This window comes from Eleutherodactylus coqui, chromosome 3, assembly GCF_035609145.1.
Source record: "Eleutherodactylus coqui strain aEleCoq1 chromosome 3, aEleCoq1.hap1, whole genome shotgun sequence".
Lineage (NCBI taxonomy): Eukaryota > Metazoa > Chordata > Amphibia > Anura > Eleutherodactylidae > Eleutherodactylus > Eleutherodactylus coqui.
The window spans coordinates 39,980,138-40,006,255 of record NC_089839.1 but is presented as its reverse complement, the minus strand read 5'-3'; the positions used below and the strand labels follow the sequence as shown (position 1 = coordinate 40,006,255).

Below are 26,118 nucleotides of genomic sequence, written 5' to 3'. Positions count from 1 at the left end.
TATATATATATATATATATATATAAAACACAGTATCTACCATTCACATTGGGTGATGTTACAGCTAACCTCTCCCACCTCCCTGCAAAATGACCTCTGTATAGGTCATAAGGAAGGCTCACAATACTCCCTTATAGACATCAATGCATATTTCCAATCTACAGTTATCTATGGTCCATGTGGCTGCTGCAAATCATACATTTGAATGCTGTTACCTGCAGCACAGACAAAATAGCTGCCCCCATAGTCATGTGTTAAAAAAAATCAACAAAATAAAAACAGATTAGAAACAAAGAATATGGATCTGACTTTAATTAGTAAAAATAATGGTGGACTATTCTTAGGATCAGTTATCAATGGTAGATTGGCAAGGGTCTGTCGTCCAGTACCCTCAGTAAACAGCTGTTCTTTAGTGCACGAAAATAATTTCTGCAGGAGGCAGACAGCTCTGTGCCTGCTGCAGTGGCCAGACATGGTATTGCAGGCCATTCAATTCATTGGGAACTACCTGTAATACCTGTAATGCCAAGCCTGGCCACTGCAGTGGGAATGGAGCTGTCCGGTTCCTGCAGATATCAGCTCAGTGCATTAACACACCAGCCCAGAGAACAACTGATCAGTGGGGGCCCCGGGTGGCAGAATTCATGCTGATTAACTATTTATGGCCTTATTGTGGGTGGATTATTTCACAAATGGACAACCCCCTACATTAAAAATTTGGCCAGAGATCATCAACTGCATTTTCATTATTTTTCTAGTTCTTTTTGGATTGAACAAGAAGAGAGGAGGAGCCGCAGCCAGATGTCAGTGTGATGGGCCATTAGTAAATAAGATATTATATATATATATATATATATATATATATATATATATATATAATCAGACTATTAAATTGAGCTGCAGTAAATAACTTGTGTTGTTCTATTATAAACCACCAGAGGGATTATGTGAAATTGTCCCTCACCTGATCTATAATTCACTGTATTTTCTATTCTCTGACATATCTATGGTCTCACAGGATTTTGCGGTTGATATTCAATGAAGTAGTGAGACATTCTCAATGGCTGGAAATTTTTAAAGAAATTCAGACGTTGATAATTTAAGATTTATCACAAGCAGAACTGAAAATTATAATTTCAAAGAAATTCTATGCTGAAAAAAAGTTGGCGGAGTTAAAAGGGTTTTGTGAGTTCTGGAAAAATTAGGGAGAGTGCAAGAGATGATTAAAAGCAACAAACTGAGAAATATTCAAGGCTCCGATCCCCTGCCAATACAGCAGCGCTGATTCCATCAGTGGTCACATGTGTATATCCAATGCCCCCACTGGAGCTAAGCAAACAAGGAGCGGATGTGAGGTCAAGAGTGGCAGTCCTGCACTGATGGAAGAGTAGAGAGGTGACAATTGCTTAGTTTCTTACTTTTAGTCATTTCCTGCCTTTTCTCCAAGTTTTCCAGAACTCATATCACCCATCTCATTAATACAACATTTTACTTCCTCTTCAAACTTTTGTCAAGCTTAAAGAGTTTGACCCACTTCTATCGTCTATAGTTTTACTATAGGAAGCAGACAGCTTCGTATATTGTGCTGTGCCCCGGCTTCATACTGCAGGCTGAGTCCTGTTGAAGTGTATGGGACTCAGCCTGTAGTACCAACCCCGACCACTGCACAATGTACAGAGCTGTCTTATTCCTACAGCTAGAAGTGGGACAACCCTTTAAATAGAGGCTCTATGGAGTAGTTGAAATGTTGTTTTTATAGCATGGGTGAATAAATGAAGAATGATTATGAACTGAAGTATTGCCCCTACCACATGCAGTCAATGGTCAGAATAACCCTTTAAATCCTACAATAAAATTGAAGGTCAAAGTCTTTAGCCTTGGTAGGCAAATGATAAATAACACAATGACAAGTCTACTTTATTGTCTATGATAAGACCAAGAACAGAGTGAGAAAGTCTTGGGATGTCACCGCCCATCTTATGTTCTGTTAACTCTATAGTAAAGCAGATCCCTCCTGCTGTGAAGAGAGAGTGGGGCAGGCAGTTCCTTTGAAGATTGCCTTCAGGCAGGGATAAACAATGTAGTAGAAAATAAATGATTGAACCGAAGAGAACAAACAAGTGAAAGTAAATTCATGCATGAATTTCTTCAATAAATCTATACTATTTTGCATTAAAACACACAATTCACCTGATTCTACTAGAAATCAAAGAACTTACTATGATGATATTAGTATTGAGATTTAGAAGGTAAGACATACCTGTCCCAGATCCTTTGGTAAACTGCTCAACTGCTATATTACCTGCAAGACATAAATAGAAAATATATAGGTGAACCTCTCAGGAATATGACAGAGCTGGAGAGATTAAGCATAGACTTTAATTAGGTTTACAACACAGACAGCACAAGATCTAATGAGATGAATACAGAAATGCTTGAATTCTGGTTCATTTTGATACCATAGAGCAGATTTACTATTGAGAATTTGGCATTTTTCTACCATAAATTGTGCAAAAAATGTCTGACATACCATGTAACTAATTTATGATGCATTTTAGACACTTTCGAAGACTTTCTTTGACAATTCAATAAAGGGGTGTGGTTTTGTGGAAAGCAGTGTGGCCTGAATGTACCAAATCATCCCCAAAATTGCATCAAAATTTTGGCATAATTTTTGTATATTGATATAGGACCCTCTTGTACTCTTTTAGTGAGTTCACCATCACCATGTCTTCTGGCAGACAATTCCACAGTTTCACTGCTCTTACAGTAAAGAACCCCCTTTTATATATGTTGATGTCGAAACCTTAAATGGGACTTGAAGCTGCTATCGTTCAATCGCTAGGACAGCATACTGCAATACTTAAGTAGTACAGTGTACTATGCCTATACACAAAAGCTTATTAGACCAGAACAGGGTCTAATACAAAGAGTTACATGGCAGGCCTCCAACTGCCATGGGAACCCATCGGTACATTGCGACTGTATAGTTGACAGAAGGAGCCCCCTCCTTCTGTCATTTGCTTACATGTCACAGTTGCTATTGATCACGAACCATAAGAGGTTAAAGTGCCAGGATCTGCAGTTTCTCGGGTCCTGGCAGTATAAACATGTGTCTAGTGATCAACAGTTATCCAATTATCGACTTGCTCACAGGTACGATGTGCAGGTTGCTGTTCGGGGTGACATTGTCATGATGCTATCATCAACGTGATCCTTTGATTTGTATCTATAAAATGTCAAATGGTAATTTGGGGTGAATTTCTCCTTTAAGACTTTTTTCCCCCCGTTTCTTCAGCTTCTATATTTCAGACTAAGTATTGTGCTAGAAAATAGATTGCAGGTACAACACAGATAGTTATCTATTCATCTGCCTGATAAACTTTGATATACACACGATCAAAAGTACAAACAAGAGCAAGAAGACAATTACCAAATTAAATTTGATTGGAGGTAAATTATAAAAAGGGATAAAACTTTGGTAGACAATTAAATACAAATTACAAGCATTTTTTCCTGTTGAGGATATGAAATACTTTAATATGCTCAATTACCTAATTACAGCCTAAAATGTTTTCTGCCAGTGATTCATGCTGCAATTATTGTAAGAGAACTTTATACAAATATATACAAAGATGGATAACAACGTGCTGGTAATGAAAAAGATGCCGCCTGTCAATAAAAAGACCGCTCTGCTTTAGTTCAATTCATCTCTAGCCCCAAAAATGTGCTTTTTTTCTAGCTTGTTTTATTTATTTTTTTAAACATTATGCTACCGTCATGACAATTGCCATCACACTGTTCTGTCACCTATCACGTCAACTACACTTATCATCGCCCCATCGTATCATCATCCTACATACCTCACCGGTACAGGAAAAAGTCATTATAATTACAGCAACAGTTCGGAAAGTAGGAGACACTCTGATTTAGAGCAGACTGAAGCTGGCCATTCACATTACTGTAGATCAATGTAGGTTGAAACTGATGTGAATGGGGGCCTACTGAGTCTCCCGATGGAAGATGCCAGGGGAGATAAGGATCGGACAGTTGGATTTCAACATGTCTGATCCTTTCATTCTTGGTAAAATATGTCACCAAAGCTATCTTGTAGTGGTTCTCCCCATTCTTCATTGATCTGAGTTCACATTCAATAAAAGGGTTGTACCAGAATTCAAAGAGTCAAAGAAGAAAGTGAACACATGGGACTGTATCTCAATATTAAGAAAACAAAGCTGCTGACAACAGCAAGCAATGTTGTATCACGCATAAAAGTCAACAATGAAGAAATTGAATCAGTCCAAGATTTCACTTTCCTCGAATTCAAAATCTGCAGTGGTGAATCGGGGCCTGAAATCAAATTAGGAATCAGCTTTGGCCATAGTACAATGTAAGGAATGGCAAAGATAGGGAAGAGCAAAGACATCAGCGTTACAAGAAAGATCCGAATAATCAATGCAATCATTTTACTAATAGCTACATATGCATGCGAGAGCTGGACACTCAAGAAAGTAGACAGAAGGATCGAGGCCTTTGAGCTGTGGTGCTGGTGGCGTTTGCTGCACATACCATGGACAGAGATGGTCATAAATAAGGCAATCCTAGACCACGTCAGACCTAAAGTATCACTAGAAAGCAAAATCACCAAGTAACGGCTTTCATACTTTGGTCATGTCATACGAGCCAATTCTCTGGAAAAGAAATTATTGCTCGGTGGCACAGTCAATGGGTCAAGAAGAAGAGGACACCTAAGAACACGCTGGCTAGACACAATCAAAGTTACCACGAACATCTTAAAATCTGAAGGAAGCGGCCAAAGGAAGGGAAGCATAACGTATGCCGATTCACAAGATGACCAAAAGTCGGCAACGACTGAATGGATGAATCATGATTTATCATGATCATCATCAGAATCGCAAGTTATCCACTATTCACAGCAGTGAGACCCCCACTAATCACGAGAACCGTGATTCCTTGTTCTACTCTTTCTGTCACTGCAGGGTCACTCCAACCCTCGCTAGTATGATAGAAATGCTGGCCATGCATGCGTGGCCACTGCTCGATTCATTTCAATAGGGCCAAGGGAAACATCCGAGCACTTGCCACTTGGCTATTACCTGCAGCCTCACTGAAAGTGAATGGAGGTACAGCATGTTTGATGAACTATGCTCCATTCAGTCTCCTCCTCGCTGCAAGGGGCGAAGTAAGCTCGTAGTGAGGAGAAGGGGAACATGTGAACTGTGCTCTTGAGATCAATGGGGGTTTCAGCAATGAGACACCCACTGCTCAACAAGTTTTCTCTTAGGGAATAACTCCTGGTACAACTTCTTTACGCTTTAGAAAGCATTTGATGAACAATTTTCAAAGTTCTGTGCGTGGCGTTGCAGCGGCAAAGCAAATGACTGAGTGAAGTATGACCAGACTGATGTGTAGAATAAGTTCGTCAGCAGGAAAGGGTGGAGTATTTAGGCCCTGCTCCCGCACAGTCTGGATGTAATGCAGTAGCTGAGGAAGATGTACAGAAAAAACTAGGATATAGTAGTTGCAGACCTGAAGAGTACTGCCAATTGTCTTGAGATACAGACCATAAAAACAACTAGTTGACGCGTTTCCAACTCAGTTCCCCTTTCCTTTCCTCTTACTGCTTAAGTTTTTCATGTCTGTGTAACACTTCTGTCATTTGTACTGATCAAGGACTTAAATTGAGTCATAAATGCATCAACTTGGTGTCTTTATGCTCTACATGCCATGAGTTTTTGAAGCAGTTTATTAATAACGTATGAAGTTTTAACCCTTTCCAATCCACTGCCTGATGTCTGAAGACATTCTGATCGAAGGCTGTACAGCTTCGATGTCGGAAGACGTCCAGCAGGGTATTCTTACTGTATATTACTGGCTGCTCTGTTGTTAGCTCCAGCATGTCCCATACCGTAGTACTGGCTCTAGCCAGCAGATGGTGCCATTGTGTAATGGCAGAAAGATAGAGCCCCCTAGGAAACCCTGAATCCAAAATTGGATTGCAAAAGGTTAATCTTACTCTCAATGCTAGAGTCTACCATTGATATGGAATGTTTAGTACAATTCTGGGAGGTTTTACCCATCCCCACTGATTAGAGATGAGTGAACGTGCAATCGCTTTTTTCGAGTAACTGCCTAATTGGGCGAAAAGATTGGGGATGGGCGGGGGGTTGCGGGTGGGAGTGTGTGGGGGGGGGGGAGAACTTCCCCCTGCTACCCCCCCTCCACCCCGGCGCCCCCCGAATCTTTTCATCACTGAAAACTTTCTTTATTCGTTTTACGTCTGCTAACTCTAATGATAAGATATACAGAGGCAGCCATGTAATAATACATAATAAGAAAATATTATCTCTGACACCTGTGAATAGAGATTCAGTAACTATAAGCATAAATGAAGTTTCCAACAAGCCCATCCTCGTTTCCAAAGGAAAATGAGTCAATAAAAGTCAATCTACAAGTCCTAAGGCCACATGCAATGTTATATTACACAAAACTCCAGGTATCCAAAGTAAAATTGCTATGTGGTTATCTTTTGAAAATCATTCCGCTCAATTATTTTATTGCTTACAAAGCTTAGTAATGAAAGATTGCCAGAACATCTTATATAAAGGCATAAATATTTAAACAGATATACAGCCAATCCATGCATGCCCTACTGTCTGTTACATGAGCCACTTGTATTAACTCATTAAACCTCGATCGGGAATACTTGTAATAAGTATATTAGAATGCCTAATTTTCCTTTAAAGGCTCATCATATGCTTTTTGAGGTTAAATGTATAAAATTACGTTCTGACTTTGTGTTAATTGCATTCCGACTTTTGTACTGGTGAAGACTTAAACGTGTTCGCATATAATCAGACCCTTCTCAGCACTTTCTTGAACTTTTAGACAATTTAATTACCTTTCTGATATTGGTTGTGTCACATATTATGAATGTCAAAAGCAACAACCTTTCTTTTGCGCATAAAAAAATACAAAAAGATATTCCCTACAGTTAAAGCGTTTTCCCATGACTTAAAATTGCTTCACAACCACTTCCTGGTTGCTGCTGATCGTATGATTGCAAATCTCTGGTCACAGTATTGACCTTTTATGGTTAGTGATTGGCTGTAGCAGCCACATGTCCTGGTAAGCAACAACCAGGAAGGACAGAGTAGTTGTGAAACAATTTTAAGCTGCAGGAAAACCCCTTGAATACATGGAATTACTCAGTTACATTGTTAAATAACAAGAATAATCTACACCAAACAGTTGGTTGTAGAATAAGGGCTCTTTTAGACCAGGGCACCAGGCAAATGTAGGGTGGGGGCCATTGTCTCCTTAGGTTCATGTGGCCAAATGATCTTCTCACTCCATGGGATAACATCTTGTGGAGCTACATAAATCATCATCCTCCTGGATTTGCCTCCTTTCATCTGATGTTCCAAGGTGCTACTATTAGCCCACTGACACCCCTGATTCTTCGTTAAGGTTCTTGCGATCAGTGAGAAGACAATCGATTATCGTTCAGTGGAAAAGCATGCTCTGAATGAATGCCGAATGATAATTCATTTGTTGTTCAATTTATGCATGCCTTGAAACCGGACAACGAATCGGCCGGCCTAAATCGGCTATCATTGATCTATTTGAGATAAATGTAGGAAAAAATGTGGTTATAGGTGCAATCCCTCAAAGAGGCACCAGACGTGTTTTTAAGCGTGACTTCTCTGCTTTTATTAAAAATTAATCCAACATATAATAATAGACACGTTTTGGGGCCGTTGCACCCCTTCCTCAGTATTTCAGCTGGGGATACACAGCCAGCAGTGGTATGTTCTCCTTGCAGAGGAGTGGAGAACCTTGGAAGGTTCAATGTTTCATGGACTGGCTGCACCGTTTCAGACTCGCCAAGAATCGATCAATCTGACTCCCATACATACAATAAGGGAAGAGAAAAACAAAACAAAAGATTTTCAAACCAAAACATTGCTATATAGATTTTCTCCACTCCCTCTTTTTTCTTCTCATCTATCATTCATCTATTAACCTGTTCAGCTTGTTTACTGTGATGGAGTCAAGTGGACTGTTGCGATCCATGGCCCACTCGTCTTCATTCACTCACCTGGGACGACCTATCAGGCATCTGCGCCCAACAGGTTGTCCCATGCAAAAGGGCTCTAAGAGAATGTGCAACCCATATACTGACTTATCTATTGTTACTAAAGGCAGGCCAAACTGAGGTACATGCCTCAAACATGTTCCTCAACTCCAATCTTCAAGTTTCTAAACAGGATTTCCTGTGGCAATTTCTGAGACACTGATGACTATGTCACCCGTGCAATTGTAAGGAAATCCTGAAAACATGACCTGTTGTAGGTATTTGAGGAGTGGGGTTGAGAAGCATTGAACTAAAAAGGGAGGCCTTTAGAGATGAGCGAGTATACTTGCTGAAGGCAATTGCTAGAGCGAGCATTGCCTTTAGCGAGTACCTGCCTGCTCGAGACCGAAGGTTCGGGTGCCGCCACAGAGGAGCGGTGAGTAGCGGCAGTCTGCAGGAGCGAGCAGGGGGGAGAGAGGGAGAAAGAGATCTCCCCTCCGTTCCGCCCCGCTCTCCCCCGCAGCTCCCCGCCCGCCGCCGCCACCCGAACCTTCGGTCTCGAGCGGGCAGGTACTCGCTAAAGGCAATGCTCGCTCTAGCAATTGCCTTCAGCAAGTATACTCGCTCATCTCTATTGGCTTTCAATAGGTCAACTATCTTACTAATAGTAGCTAGACATATGAATGACTGTTCGTGCACTTTTACACAGTAGCGATTGCTGTCTAGTTGTTCATTTTTGCAGTCTCTGTAGCGCACACCTCCTATCAAATAATATTGGCTAGTCATTAAAGCCTGTTTTCACCAGATGAGAATTTACCACCCAGTAACTATTTTTAGGCGAACTGAAATGAAGCGACTGGTGAAGGAATTCTCGCTCATCACGCTGTTGGTGACCATCTTTACACAAAACAACTGTCACTTCCATTCACTCTATTATGTGACTATTTGGACAATAGTTGTTCCATGTAATTTCATCCAGCATGTCAAAAAAATAATGTTTTAGCCATTGCGATTTTTTTCCTTTGCTCAATTCAATCCAACAGCTACCCTGAGGAGTGTTATTTTTTATCAACTCAGTTTCTCATCATCCAATCAACTTAAATTATCTAAGAAACATCGGTTCAAAACCAATACAAAGAATGGGATCCTGATAAAAAGTACACAATAAGGTCTTATCAAGAAGTTTAGTTTTTTGTCTTAATGTACGGTATCAGGCCTCGGTCACACGGGCGATTTTATAGAACCATTGCTTTGCAATGGTATCGGACACATGGGCGCTTTTTATGCGCTTGTCCGATAAATTATAGGACACAAGAAATCGCAGATCGAGCCTATCTGCGATCTGCGATTTCTTGTGTTCTATATATGCGCTCAGTGGGGCCGGCGGCAGCAGCACCGACCCCATTGAGAACATATACTACACAAATCATTCTCCTCTGCCACAGCTGTAACAGCTGTGGCAGAGAAGAATGATGTTTGCCCATTGAATTCAATGGAGCTGGCAATACAGCCAGCTCCATTGAAAGCAATGGGCTGCCGGCGAGCGCGGGATGAATTGTCGGGAAGGGCTTAAAAATATAAGCCCTTCCCTGAAAATCATCCAAAAATGTGTAAAAATAAAAAAAAAAATATACTCACCTTGTCCCTGCAGACGGAGTTCAGCCGTGGCCAGCCGGCAGTTTTCCTGAACTGCTCTGAGTAGTACTCAGCCTGCCTGTTGAATGGGCTTGCTCTGATTGGTCACAGCCCTCACTAATCAGAGGGAGCTCTCACTCACCCATTCATGAATTCATGAATGGGTGAGTGAGTGCTGCCTCTGATTGGCTCAGCGCAGGGACCAATCAGGGGCAGCTCTCAGCTGTCATTCAATAGCTTAGGTGCCCCAGTAAGTGCACCTAATATTTGTGACTTTATATAGAGAAAAAAATAAGAAAGCATGGATTATACACAATAGTAGAGCAGTTTCAGTAAGTTAAGAGCCACAATAAATGATGCTTCACACAAACAAAATGAACCAATAATCCCTTACCAAAAATATGTTTCTCTACAACACTATAACACGTCTGTTTCTAAATTAAAGTGTTACCCATAAGCAATTTTACACCTTCAACCAATTCCCCATCTTCACATTGTAGCACATGGATATAAATGCGTGCAAAACTCAAATGCATCTTACAATAACTTATTTTTATAAACAAAAATAGTATCTACCTATCTACAACACCTTGATCGATCTATCTCACTACTTATCTATCTATCTCATATCTATCTATCTATCATCTATCTATTATCTATCTATTATCTATCTATTATCTATCTATTATCTATCAATTATCTATCTATTATCTATCTATCTATCAATTATCTATCTATCTATCTATCTATCTATCTATCTATCTATCTATTATTTATTTATCTATCTATTTATCTGATATCTATTTATCTATATGACTTCTACCTCTACACACCCTATAGTAATGCTCTTACCTTAAAGGGGATGTCTCGCGGCAGCAAGTGGGGTTATACACTTCTGTATGGCCATATTAATGCACTTTGTAATATACATCGTGCATTAAATATGAGCCATACAGAAGTTATTCACTTACCTGCTCCGTTGCTAGCGTCCTCGTCTCCATGGATCCGTCTAAAATCGCCGGCGGCTTGCTTTTTTAGATGCGCTTGCGCAGTCCTTTCTTCTGGTCTGAGCACGAGCCGCTTCAGCGTGCTCGCTGCTACAGCTCTTCTGCGCATGCGCAGACGAGCTGTAACTTCTCGGGAGCGCGCTGGAGCGGCCATTCTGTACCATCCTCTGTTAGAGGAAGGTGCAGAGCCGCCCAGCTGTCCGGAGAAGCCGCCCAGCTGTCCCGCCGTCCAGCTGTCCCGCCGTCCTGGTAAGTGATGGGCCGAGGGGGCTGCCGCTGCCGCTGCGCCGGGGGCGAGCTGCGCCGGGGGGGGGCTGCCGCTGCGATGGGGGGGCTGTCGCTGCGATGGGGGGGCTGCCGCTGCGATGGGGGGGCTGTCGCTGCGATGGGGGGGCTGCCGCTGTTCCGGGGGGGGGGGCTGCGCCGGTTACCTGCTGCCTGGCGGTGGGTGACTGGTCGGCCGTGTTCACTCCAGGGGTCCGGTCGGCGGCTGCGTGGCGTCTGGTTGTCAGGGAGACACAGCTGGTAGCGTCTCGGGAGCGCGCACGTCGGGCTACAGCAAGCGACGGGAAAAGAGCTGGCGGCCATCTTGGGAAAATTTTTATAAGTTGCTGAAACGCTGGAACTGTAAGTACAAACCAGCTAGAAAAGTCATTTACAGGGGGACTTAGTAATGTTTGCTTAATTAGGGGGACTGGGCAAAAAAAAAAATCCACTCCTGCCTCGAGACATCTCCTTTAATGCAGGGGTACTCAGCTAGTTTTTGAAAGGCCACTTAGCTGGGTCTGACAGGTCTGAGTCAGATTTCTGTGGGCCGCGTGATCTTCAACGGGTGACCGTGATGGATTGGGGGAGCGGATGAGTGTAAAAAATACATCACTCAGCTAACTGTCATAAATCCTAAAAGCGCCAAAACTTAGTTTATGGTACTGTGGGGATGTGGCAGGTTCCTTTTAAAATCTTGGCTATATGGATGTGTTGCACAGTGCACTAATCCATATTCATGCATTGTACACATGGCTGGCCTTAGCTACACACAAGTTGCACAGGGTGTGAATAGATCCAATACGCTCATGACTTGTGAGAAATATTGGTAGGGATATTACTTAGCTTTCAGTCAAGAGTTAATTGAACTAATATAGAAGCAGAAATAGTGGTTGCAAGAGAAAGAAAAAGGGGGAAAAATAAAGATTTCAGCAAAATTGCACAATGGGACCTCTGCAGATGGCTGAATTCAAGCACAATGGGACTGCTAAAGATTACTAAGCATTAGAGATGAGCGAACGTGCTCGGCCCCGCCCCTTTTTCGCCCGAATACAGCGATTTTCGAGTACTTCACTACTCGGGTGAAAAGTACTCGGGTGCGCCGGGGGCGGGGAGAGGCGTGGCGGCGTGGGGGGTAGCAGCGGGGAACAGGGGGGAGCCCTCTCTCTCTCCCTCTCCCCCCCACTCCCCGCTGCAACCCCCCGCACCGCCACGGCGACCCCCGGATTTTTTCGCCCGAGTACGGAAGTACTCGAAAATTGCGGTATTCGGGTGAAAAAGGGGCGTGGCCGAGCACGTTCGCTCATCTCTACTAAGCATTTATCTCTGCTATCTAGGCTAGATACCACTGCAGTGAATGGCACGAAGGTGCGTGCACCTGGCCATTGCTGTCAAACTTCAAGAACATGCCGGGGGGATTTGTCTTGATCTGTAGGGGTCCCAGTTGTCGAACCCCACATTAAAGGCTCTTGTTCCTTTTGGAGACCAATACTACTCAATAGTAAAGGCACCTACAGTCAATGAAGCATGTCAGCCATGGACACTGGGTGGTCGAGACCAACCACGTATAGTAGCATTTGGCTCCAAAAGGGGTCTAAAGTAAAAACAGTGGAAGAGTCAGGAGGGATGTGGCTGTAAATGACAAGTCTTCTTTAACTTTGTATGTACATAGGAGATATGAAACGATGAATGAGAAAAATCTTCAGACCATTGAAACAATATTTTAAGAAGTCAATCAGTACAACATTTGGACCCATTCAAGTAAAAAATATAAATTAAGTTTGAGGGTGGATAATTACTAAAAATTAAAGAAGATATCTTTAAGTCTTTCAAATATCTGAGAACCAAAAATTTTGCTGAAAGGCTACATGCTAGTAGCAAACCATGGATCAGTCTACCCATGTCATACCCTTAAGGCTAAGTGTCCACATATCTTTCATGTTTCATAAAGAAACAATGTAGTGACGAATGTGGAAACTTGCTTAAGGCCTAAACCTGCAGGGGGGTTGTGAACTCTATTTGATTCTTGATACATATTGCGTATTGAAGAGCTCAGAGCAGAGTATGGGGTCATTTTTTTTATTGCAGAGACTATTCGAGATTTTCAGTGAATGCCTATTCCTCACACAGTGCCAAAGAAGGCATAGCGTCCAGCTCTGAAACACATCACAAATACAGTAGCAGAGATTGTTATGGTCACTGGACATGGCCAGCTTTGCCTCTACATGGCCGTCACACACCATATGACTTTTTTGGCTGTCTCCTCGGCCTGTATCACCCACACTTGTGCTCAATACACTTCTTAATGTGCCAAGCTTTCCCATACAAAGGCTCATGTGGCGTAGAGTGTTAAGGCAGCAGAAATGCAGTCCTACGCTCACGCTCACAACCTGAAGGTTGAAGGTTCTACCCCATATGGTTCAGGTAGCTGGCTCAAGGTTGACTCCGCCTTCCATCCTTCTGAGGTTGGTAAAATGAGTATTCAGCTTGTTGGGGGGTAATAACTAAAAATTATTACCTGAAAGCGCTGCAGAATAAGTTGGTGCTATACAAAATAACAATCCCCAGCATTTCCAATTGCTTCCAGAGTTATTTAAAGTGTTTTCCCAGCTTTCCCGAGCTCCACCTTTCCTGACCGTGGCCTAATTCTTGACTACAATTTTCTGCCCGATTATCTGTATTGCATGAACTCTTCCTGTCCTGATCTCGGGCTGTTATAATGATTATGCCTTTGCCATTTAATCTGATAACATGCTGCAGTGACTTTGAACCACCTGGGTCAGCTCTCACTGCTCTGAGACTATTCTTCGGGAAGTGACCTGGTGGTACTCTTCAGTGGGGATTAGATCCCTCAAAATGGGTATAAAGGTTGATTCCTTACTACAGCCCTCAGGAGTAGCCCAAAGCCAAATCAGTCAGTGACATATCTATAAGAAAGAACATCATACACCACTTCTACTCCAGATTAATCAACATGCTGTAGCTAATATTGTTTCATATTTCAATGATGACCTGATCCTGAGGCATTCTTTCTTATCATTTCACATCTACAAATGTCAATCTTTAACTTTTAACGAAAATGAAGACTTTTTACTATTGTTGCAGCTAATTACACATTCTCACTTTTCATCAATCTTCTTACAATATTTTAATAAATCCAACTTGTACAAAAAGTACCAATGTACTGTGGAGAAAGGCGCTTAGCTGATCATATTGCAAATTCCATCACTGTGTCCTAAGTAAGAGCTTCTGCATTAAAACCATTCAGAACCTAACGAACATTATAAGACATTATCACAAGCAGCTGACGGAGAAATATGTGAAAAATGTCAAGATTAAATTAGTTTTACACTATACACTTCACTAAATGTCAGAAAGATTTTACCATTTTATGACTGTCACATAGTACATTATGTTGATTTGAAAAGAGTATATTTAACAGCTCCTGCTTCTCTACTTTGGAAATGGAGAAGAAGATACTGAAAACAGATGACGATTGATAAGAACGCACTATAAGGTCTCGGTCACACGGGCGTTTTTTGCCGCGATTTGCGGATCGCATGATGGATGCGCATCCGCAAATCGCGTGACCGGGGCCTAAAAATCGCCTGAAAAATCTGCTCCTAGCCGCGCTTCATTAAAAACGGGCTGGAGCAGTGCAGCGCTGTCCAGCGCATTGAATTCAATGGAGCCGGCAATACAGCCGGCTCCATTGAAAGCAATGGGCTGTGGGCTATCTCACAATGAATTTTCGGGAAGGGCTTAAAAATATAAGCCCTTCCCAGAAATTCATCCAGAAATGTGTAAAAAGTAAAAAAAAAATATATACTCACCTTGTCCCAGCAGACGGAGTTCAGCCACGGCCGGCCAGCAGTTCTCCTGAACTGCTGCGAGTAGTATTCAGCAGCCAGGGATTTAAAATCCCCGCCTGCTGAATGAGCTGCCTCTGATTGGTCACAGCCCTCACCAATCAGAGGCAGCTCTCACTCACCCATTCATGAATTCATGAATGGGTGAGTGAGTGCTCCCTCTGATTGGCTCAGCGCAGGGACCAATCAGGGGCAACTCTCAGCTGTCATTCAGCTATTCGATTAAGGATGCTTCAAAACCAGCAGTTGTAATCCCTATTACAGTTACAATGGTTTCCCCTTTGGTACCTTTGATCAGATCTGAATATAGAGTATTAATGAAACCAGTTTGCATACTTGAACCATTTCTCACACAGTCCACTGAGGTCTGAATTCCCATAGTGTAGTTGGTCCTTGGTCAGAGGTAGAACAGAGGACAAGCAATACAATAATAACCCATTGCCAAATATCAACGCTAGCACTTTTGGGAAGGATGGAACGTTTAGGGGCCGTTCCTCATGGGCACTTTAGCAATGGTGTCATTTATCTCTGTGTTTCTATAGCAGATACATGATAATTCAGTGAATGTGCAATTAATCATATTAGCATATACACAATAGTCAAATCTGTATTGCAAATGGATAATTACATTTTTTTTCGAAAGAGCACTTACTATAACTGGACACAGTGTTTTCCCAGTTGTAGTCATTAAAATGTGAAAAAAGTTTGTTTTCTTCAGTATGTCTGTGAATAAATGACATTGCCTGAGTTGAGACTGCCAAAGAAGTTTGTGAAGAAGAAATTTGTTCACTGCAAGTCTCTAGGGCTCACACAGTAATGACGCATGTATCACTATGTACCTGATACACAGTTTTCCACTCAATTGGTATCATAGGTAGATCAGAGATGGGCTTAAAGAAATGTGTTTCTTCACAATGCATTACAACTTCACTTCAGAATCACACATTCAATGCATTATACACAGACAGAAAAAAACCCCATATTTTTAGCCTAAAATACGTATGGCTGGCCAGTACCAATGGGTCAGGGGTATATGGATGATATTGATGAATGTTATTTCAACACATTTTCTAAAATGTTGGGATATTCCTTTTTAACTCTTCTCGATGACAGAGAATAGTGGGCAAAAGGATAGAAGCGGTCCACACGCCTACTGGCCATCCAAACACTTGACATATTTTCAAAAATGTTGGGATGTTCCTTTTTATCTCAAATAGAAACATATGATAGCAGCACTTATACACATTACATATCTGAAAAATGTATGACTGTTCTATATACTAACCACATAGAAATGCAAGGTTCTTAAGCCCATATGTTGATCAAAGTACGTTGGCCGATCCACCATGTCCACGTGACCATGTTTATGGATGGGCCCTAAGGCTAATAGATATCTCTCTTTTTAGGCTGAGCCTCAAAATGATTCAGGGTAGTAGGATACCAGACTATATGATCTAATTAAAATAACTTGGGAAAGATGAGTTTCCTAGCTTTAGCAGGCAGCTTTCTTTGGGCTTAAGCCTACAAATGAAATCAGGAGAAGCAGGACACCAATCTATATTGTCTAATCAAAAAGGCATGGGGCATATGAATGAAAGGAAGTGCATGGCACAAGTGGAGGCAGTTATTTTTCCATAAATGTGAATGCAACTAAAAATTTCTTGATCAACATGGGTGGTGGGAAGGGTGGTGGTGGTGGGGTTGGAAACAGAAAGAACTGGTTGAACACTTGTCTTTTTTCAGCCTAGCCTACTATGTTACATAAGGTCTACATCTGCAAATAAACTAAGTGTATAGATGCATATCAACCATGGCTGCGACAATTCAGTACAACAGTACAGTTTTCTAGGCTTAGGATAGATCATCATCAATAATAAAAGTCCCAGGGGTGGGGTGGGGGGGAATATAGATCATCATCAATATTAAAAGTCCCGGAGGTGTAGTGGGGGGGGGGGGGGGGGGATATAGATCATCATTAATAATAAAAGTCCCAGAAAACCCCTGGAGTATAAGAAATGAAAATTAAAGTGAGCTTCTTTTCTGAGATATAGGGATAGATAAAGACTTTCTATAATTTTGTGTAAGGGTCCAGTCATATTAACCAAGTAAAATACTTATAGCTCTACTATAGTACAAAATACAACAGGACAATTGCCGTCTAATGACTCAACTATAAAAAAAATCCCAAAGGAAAGCCGTCACTAATGCAATAGTACCAGTTATATAACCATTACCGATTAACATTTACGCATTACGTATGGTCAATGAGATTACAATGGAGCGTGTCACATTTTCTTCAGCACACACTCAACCGCCCATCAATAAGGCCGACTGAAAACATTCTGAAAGGTCTTTAATTCCCTCATGACACACTGCATAAAATAAATGGTCTGTAACAAAGCATCATTTCACATTATAAGTAGCTACTAACCTCTAAACATTAGTATATATTTATTCCTTATTCTGTTTGTTGACAGATTGTAGTTGGGGATAGAAATAAAAAAAACACGTAATACTTTGGAAAGTCAATCTTCAATATAATAATAACATATGGAAATTTTATTAAAACCATAGGCCTACAATGTAACCTTTAAAATGTCACTTCTAACCAGTATCTAGCTAGAAAAGGAGTGTAAGCTCAGAAATTGACTTTCAAGAGTTTTTCGAAAGGAATTTCTTTCAAACCAGTGCCTGGCTACTATAGGTCCACTGAAGGCATATATCCAGATAGGGTATCAGATGGACCTTTCCCTTAGACGGAAATCATTACGGATTATACTTAAATTAGAAATTCAGCAAAAGCCTTCTTTTGACATGATGTAACCATGTCAGATGTTAATATCTGCGAAAAGCTTGGTAATTTATCATAAGCATTGATTAATAGATTGATGGCTAGATCAAAAGTAGAACACTAGGAGTTTGAAGGCTCTACATACCTAATATCAACTATAGACTCCATGTCAGAAATCAGTTTGATGGACCCAGTGAAATACAGTGTTATTGATGAAGGCTATGGTGACTTACGACTAGTGTTGAGCAAAGCGAACCAGTAGAATCCTGCTTCAGGTCAAAATTTGCTACAATTTTGGTTTAGCAAGAGCTGAACCTCAAGCGGCTCGTTTCCACCATATTGGAAGTTCATACAACTTCTAAAACAGCTATTGAACACTGTCTTAGAGCCCTAAAATGGTGGTGGCAGTGGTCCTTCAATGGATGTTGCTTGGTGGTGGAGTCCCAGATTCAAATCTGACCAAGGACAGCACCTGCATCTCTTTGGGTTTCTTCTTCTTGCTTTTCTCCTTCTCCAATAAAGAAGAAGATGTATGGTGACTCAGTGGTTAGCACTTTTGCCTTGCAGTAGTGGAGTCTTGGGTTCCAATCAGATCAAAGATAACATCTGTATGTAGTTTTACATGTTTTTCCTGTGATTTTACCTCCTCATGTTTTTTGAGCTTCCAGTTTGGTTGAAACTAATTTGGACCAAACAAAACCTTTTGATGCAATTTGGCAAATCATCCAAACTGAATTTTTGAAAAGTTTGCTCATCTCTAACGACGAGCATTCTTAAAGATTGATGGATATGCAATTAGAACACTAGAAATTTGAAGGCTGCCTAGACCCAATATTATCCATATCACATATTTATCATCTTGGTGAATTATCCACCAATAATGACCTTACAATGCATTGTCCATGGTTGGATGTTAAAATAAATGCAGTTTTATACCTATCATACAGTATCTCATATCTCTCCATGAGTCAGTACCTGCTAGTGTTTGTTATTGCTGTTGTTAGGCGTTTAGTCGTTCACGACCTTCGGTGACCATAAAGGCAAGCTTCATCCATGTTTTTTGATTTTGCACAGTTTTTTTCAGTTACTTGATAGCCAGTATTTACTTTTCCTCTACTGATTCGATCAGTAGCATCAGCATTGCTGGGATGACAGCAGATTTATTTAATACAAGCTCTCCCAAGTGTGTCTTGACAAGCACAACAGATGAAGGTGAGCGTAAAACTATCTGAGGATCTCTAACAAGTACATCTCATGTAATGCACATATCTATATCTTCTTTACTTTTGCATGGGCTATAGACTCAATGTCAGATGTTATCAACAAAAGCCTGGGTGAATTACCATCAGTGTTGTGTCAGATTTCCACTAGTGGAAATTTCAGTTCAATGCACTAAGTATATCTTGATACATCTGTTACATTACTTGTTAAACTCTCTACCATGTTGATTATATAGACTTTGGAATTGAGCAGATTTTGGTGGAAATAGGGGCAAGGGCATAATCTGACACCAGGATAGAGGCCTCATTTGACTTTGTGATAAGGTCCTCATTACTGTAAGCACACCTCTATCTTAAACAGTTTAAGGCTGACCACACACCTTAGGTAGCTGTTGGCTGAATGCAAGTTATCTCTAAAGACACTCACATAGACATGAATACTTGGCCAAGTATGCATGTGTTCTCGAAGCAGAGAAGGGAGAAATCTGCTCTTTATCTCCCTGAGAACAAAAAGAACAGGTAGTTGAAATTCCACTGCCTAGAATTTTATCTCCTCAGATCTGTCATTAGGGGAAAGCAGGTGACCCACATACATATTGGATGATCATGCAGACCCACTTGAAAAGGTTGTACCAGAATTATCTTTTCTCACCTATTTCTTGTTGACATCCACTGATCCTAAGAACCGGGCACTCATGTCTCCGCCACCTGAAAGGGCTGGGTCTGATTGGCTGAGCCCTCAGCCAATCACAGGCAGCGCTCAGCCATTCCTTGAATAACAGCTGAGCGCTGCCTCTGATTGGTCAAAACACTCAGCCAATCAGAGGCAGTGCTTTCAGGAGGCAAGGATTTTTCAATCCCCAGCCACCAGAAGACAGATGAAGACTGCCGGGGAACGGGGAGAAAAGCCAGACAGCTGTCGGCCCAATTAAAAAGGTGAACAGTATCCAGAGGTTTCACATCCAAGCAATCCCCTGCTGCAGCTGTCACAGCTGCAGCCAGGGATAGCGATCCACTCCCATATCATCCAATGGGGCTGCAGTAGCACCAGCCCCATTGAAAGCAATGGGATAACATTTTGGTCCTCTCCCCTCATCAATGAACACTATGACAGCACTGTCACAGTGTTCAGTGATGATGGAACTCCCCCGGGGGATAAAGGAATCCCCTGCCACAGCTGTGACAGCAGTTGCAGGGAATACCTTCACTGTGATATGATGTGCAAATCGCTGTCCTATTTTTTACAGGTGAGAATTTTATTCGCTTGTAAAAAATGGACATGTGACCGCTTTCATTGAAAGGATTGGTTCTAATAAATGTGAATCGAAAACGCAACTATACATGCATTTTAAATTCGCTCATCTGACTGAGCCCTTACAGAGCTGCGTCGATGGAAAAAGAAAAATGTTAGGACTTCTGGAATGCGGCAACTCAAAAGAGAAGCTTTAAAAATAAAGTTTTTTTTGTGTCTAAAAATAGCAAAACATAAAAAACCTGTATAAACTTGGCATTGCTCGAATCGTGCTGACTAAGAGAATAATGTTATCACATTATTTATTTTGCACACTGACCATAAAAATGAAAACTAAAAAAACATCTGGCAGAATTTCTCTTTGTTCCCAAATCCCCCTTTAAAAATAAAATAAATAAAAGTTATGTAATATATTGTATGTATCCAAAAATGATGCCATTAAAAAAAACAAGTAGCCCTGCTAAAAACAAGCCCTCATACGACTATGTTGATGGAAAAATTAAAACTTTTTGGCTGTAGGAATGCGACGATGACAAAAAAACTAAAAAAGTAGTTGATCATTAAGACACAAACAGGCTTTGTCATTAAGGCATGGCGTAAGATATAAGTTCTGCTCAACTATTAGGAGCATCAACAACAATATTACAGAAGTTAACCTCAAAAAAGTAAAGCGACCTTGAGAAAATCTTTTTTCTTGTATGCCCAACTAGGTAATATATTTTGCATTTCTGATTTTGATAGTCCTAAATGAAAGTCGTTTTGGAAAAAACTTGAGAAACAAAGTGAAAATACAGCACAGACTGCATGACCTTGTATCTTCGGTATTCTTGTTAGTGTCTAAAATGCCAAATAGACCAGATAATAGGTAGCATCGGCCACTAACTGCGGCTCACAAATCAATTAATCAAAAAGAAAACATTCGAAGGTACGACTAGATCTAAAGACAGCAGGTGGTGAAGCAAAGTGTTGCAACTCAAAATGTAGCAGACTGCTGATAAATCCAATATTTAAAGCACAGCATCATCTCCTTTCTACTTGGAAGACACGGAATATGACACTGAACTTATACAAAAAAGCAGATGAGATGTCTTTGTCAAGAGCTGGAAAAAAACTCTAGTCTCCTACCTCATTAGATATATATTCTAGTGCGCATTAAGTAGTATAGTATTATAGCAGATGGGTTGCAGATATTGTATCTGGTTGGTTATAGTTGAAGTAACAACAATTTTTTGAAACAGAAATCTGTTCAGACTACTTATCACTAAAACGGAAAAAAAGGGGGGTTTGGTACCCTGTTAGCAGGTAGAGCAAAGTGTGATTGTGCTCAGTAAGAGAAACCAAGTAATCTTGTAGATATGATACCTTTGAATGGCTAACAAAAATACATGATGTTTCAGCAAGCTTTCAAGTCTTCTATCGACCCTTCATCAGTCAAAAAAACAGTTTCAATATATGCCTGATGAAGGGTTGATGGAAGGCCCGAAAGCTTGCTGTAACATCAGGTGTTTTTGTTAGTCATTAAAAGGTATCATATCTACAAGATTACTTGGTTTCTCTTACTGAGAACAATTACGCTTGACTACTTATCACTTACATTTCCGTAACTACTTTTGGCTATCAATACATAGGATAGTTCAGCAGGAGACAACAGCAAGCACAGTAGAAATTGTTGTATACTGTAATTTTACCATTTTCTGATATGGGATGAAATGTTGGTCTGTCACTAGGTTTTTTAACACCGTTACATGTTTTAGAGAATCCGGCATTATTACAGCCAATGGATAGCTATGGAGGGTTCAGAGGTAGCCATTGCAACTAAGGCTTAATTTGCATTGGAACCCAGAAGCCTCAAGTTATGTCTCTGATTATAGCTCGATGATAATCCTAGTTGGAACTTTAATATTGTTGGTACTTGGTTTAATCCCTTCTCTACTGCCCCTCCAATTTGCCTGTTTTGGGCCTTGATTTCAGACGTCTGAGATGGCTGCAGCAATTCACTGACTACCTAATGCACACTGTGCAGCACTCACTAGTTGGACAGTGCAGATCATATGAGCATCTCTGGCCAATCACAGAGCAAGTATTATGCACTAGTAGTCTGACAATACAACGCATTGTGGGAATTAGGTAGTCTGAAGATCGTCCATCCTGGATGGGTAAAAAAAGGACCCAAAACTGGTGGATCAGAGGGACGGCAGAGAACAACAACTGAAAGTAATATTTTCCCCGTGGTTCAAATTTCAAATTTTGCTAAAAAAAAAAAGCAAAAACTGAGAGGGACACCCTTAAGTGATTCCATTAAATAATGCAACTTGTCCTACAAGAATTAAACCCTTATATGGCTATGTTCATGTTCCCATTCACCTCTAGGTGAGTTCTCAAAAGAGTCAAGCTGGTACACGTGTGCTGACTTTCAGGGCCCATCGCAGGGGGGACAGGGTGAGTAAAAGATTCCCTAAAGTCTAGATCCCCTAAACTATAAACAAGATAATTTTATGACAGATTCTTCTTAGGAAATGTAGAATGGAATTTGTAACTACTTAACAGAAAAAGGTATTTGTTAAAAAAGTTCTCCTGCACTCAGAGATTGAACCCACACATTTAAGTTGAAAGTATGGGTTTGATCTCTGAGCGCAGGAAACCTTTTTCAACATGTATCTTTCTTTGATATTTCGGGCCCCAGTTATGTCTCACCCTCTGCCAATCAGAGGGGCGCCAGCCATAGGCCCACCCTCTGTCTGGCAGAATAGGAAACTCCAGCTATGGCTCACCTCCACAGCTGTTCCTTACCCTTTCTAACGCATAGGCGCCGTCCTGATTTTTCATCTATTTCTTAACTACTCAACAGAAGACAAAATCTCACGAACTTGTGCATAATATTTTTTAAGGTGGTAATACCGTGTTTCCCCGAAAATAAGACAGAGTCTTATATTAATTTTTGTTCAAAAAGGTTTAACCTTTTTACATGTATAGCTGCCTGGACACTATTTAAATTGACTTTTTAAATTAACTGTTAGCAGGGCTTATTTTTGGAGTAGGGCTTATATTTCAAGCATCCTCAAAAAGCCAGAAAAATCATTTTGCTTCCTCAAACATTCTGGAAAATCATGCTACGTCTTATTTTCAGGGTATGTCTTATTTTCAGGGAAACAGGGTATATATGCTATTACTGAGTTTCAATCCCCTATCTGCAGTTCGGAGGGGAAGTTGAAAGTTTAGACCTCCTATACCTTCTAGTAACAGCTTTCGACCACAAGAAATTTGCTAATACACATAGTCTATATCTGGCACAAGGCAGTGCCCTGTAGTCAAAATTTTTAATCAGTGCCTCATTTATGTGATCTATATTCGGACTGATCTCCCAAGTAGTCCATTTTTGTGCCGTAATGAAAGCGCAACATCTTATTTTTGGAATCCAGAAGAAAAACACTGCAATATATCTGTCATTACAATGAGCACTAAGTTCACCAATCCTCCAGTGTGAATTGTCAGCATGAAATGGCTTTACTTGACATTTCTCTTGTAATATTTTCTCTACAACCAACTTAATAACATTCCTATTCTAAACCTTATAAAGTCTCCAGAGCGCACCTGACAGCAGTGTTGTGAGCAAAATAAAACCGTTTCTAGTTTGTGAGCAAAATCATCTTTACAGACTTTCTTCCTTGTGTTTCAAAGTCACTTTATTACTAGGTAATGATGAGTGATAACCAAAGTCACAGTAGAGTTCCGACTCTGAACGGGACTCAACATAATCCAGCATTTATTTCTCAGAAGATCAAAATGCAATTTACCTCCGGTATATACTGTGGGTTTATATTGATTGCCCAAATCAGGTTTATGTATATATTATAGATTAAATATTTATAGATATTCATGTTTTGGTTATATGCATTGAAAGGTTGGGTATATGCAGTGACAACTGAATTGTACAAAGTTTTAATGCAGTGCCCATAAAATCAGTAGTCTGCTATACCTTCACTTTTCTTCTGTTGGATTCCCCATACAACGTGTGGTATATTCAACTGAAAGCAATATCTGTGGTAATGTTGAGCAAACTCAACTAGTAGAACCCTGTTTTGGGTTGAATTTTGCTAAAAGTTCAGAAAATACATGAACAGTAGGCGTTCATTTCAGTCAGACCACAGTCTAAGAGCTATGAAACAACAGTGGGGTGGTCCTTCAATGGATGTGGCTCAGTGGTTAGCAGTGTTGTCTTGAACACCTAGGCACCTAGCTTCAAAACTGACCAAGGACAATGTCTGCATGGACTTTGTCAAAAATCTATGTAAATGTTGTCTTTGGTCAGGCTTGAACTGAGGACTCCAGTACTACAACCCAACAGTACTGAGTCAGCAAGCTTCTTACTTCTGTGGAGGAGAAGAGGAAGAAGAACTCAAAGAGAACATACAAACTCAATGCAGATGTTGTCACAGGTCAGATTTGAACCCAGGACCCCAGGCAAGGCAACGGTACTAAAGACTGAACCACTATGTTTCTTTTTTTTTTTCCTCCGCCTCCTTCTTCCTGCTTTAGAGGAGGAGGAAAAGGACAAGAAGAAATGTACACACAGCGAGAACATACAAATTTATGCAGATGTTCTTGGTCAGATTTAATATTACGACCCCAGCGCTGCAAGGCAACAGTGCTAATCACTGAGCCATATCCATTGAAGGATCACCCCCACTATTACTACTATTGGGGTCTAAAACAGTGTTCAATACTAATTTTAGGGGGTTTATGAACATACAGTTTAGTTTGAACTAAAATGAACTGAAACCAAGTTTGACAAAATTCGTAGAACCAGCAAAACTGAACTTTTGAAAAATTCACTCATCTCTAATCTGTGGGAAACCGAATCCCAAAGAGCACTATAGTGGCATAGTATGTAGCCACCGGGGCACTGTTTGCTTCTATGTGGACTCTGTACACACAGCTCTACTCATAGACATTTTATTTATTGCAATAGGGTAATTTTAAGATCATGAGAATAGTAATTATACTATATAGGGGCAGTTTGGGATTTTCAAAAAATATATATACACTAGTTTTATCTTAAAAAATTGTCAAAGCTTCTCTATGCGTTGGAATAAAATAAAAGTAGCCATACTCACCTTGCCAGATTCCCTGTTGCAATCCTTCTGCCAATTCACAGTCCTCTAGTGCTCTTTACTTCCAGCCGCAGCATCAATTACATCCCCACACAGGGATATGTGATCACTGCAGCTAACCAGCTGCCAAAATGATCTGGTGATTGGCTAAAGTACTCACATTTTTCTGGTGTCAGTGATGTCATCACTGGCTCACTGCAGCAGGAAGTAGAGAGCAGCAGGGAACTGGGAACCAGTGAAACAGGAGTGGGAAGGGATCTAATGAGGTGGCTATCTTCTTCTACGCTATTCAAGCACAGTGAGTAGCTTAACAGTTTTTTTCACCATCATAACTCCTTTAAACTATATTTTAATTTTGGTCAAAAATTTGCAGGATTTTCAAATGAACTGTTAATTTTTTTAACTAATGGTATAATTTAATTATGCGTATTTTTATAGTTTTTTTCTTGTTTTTTTTATATATAGTTGTGATTGCAATAATTTGCTACTTCAATTGAGTCCATTATAGAATTCTATAGAATGAGTAATATATCTAGTCATTTTTTAATCTAGACTTACTAGACTTTTTGTATTTTTATTACGGTAGGTCTTATGCAGATGAGTCAATATCCCGGCGTAGTGCTTCTGTATGGCACAGTACAATAGAGGTATTCTGCTATAAGTTTTGGAAAAAGGTAAGCAGTCTAGAATGCCATGAATGCAAAATTCAGAATGCGACTGAAAAAAAGTCTATATGAAATCAGAGACATAATGTACGTAGGGCTCATGGGTGTCCATGAGTGTTGAAATAAGGCTTTATACAACGTCGTGGATGTTAAACTGTAATATGCATAAGCCTCCAGGGCAATAAACGTCTTGAATAATTGGCAGTA

The 26,118-nt window shown here is 40.6% G+C and overlaps 1 protein-coding gene across 1 annotated transcript in view; it reads right to left on the bottom strand.

Annotated features, from left to right (window-relative positions):
- Window positions 1–26,118, bottom strand: part of NRXN1 (neurexin 1) — a 1,562,703-nt gene that overhangs the window by 1,145,306 nt on the left and 391,279 nt on the right. The window contains exon 5 of the mRNA XM_066595516.1: window positions 2,260–2,301. Within this exon, the coding sequence (XP_066451613.1) occupies window positions 2,260–2,301 (42 nt within the window). The remainder of the gene's footprint in view (window positions 1–2,259; window positions 2,302–26,118) is intronic.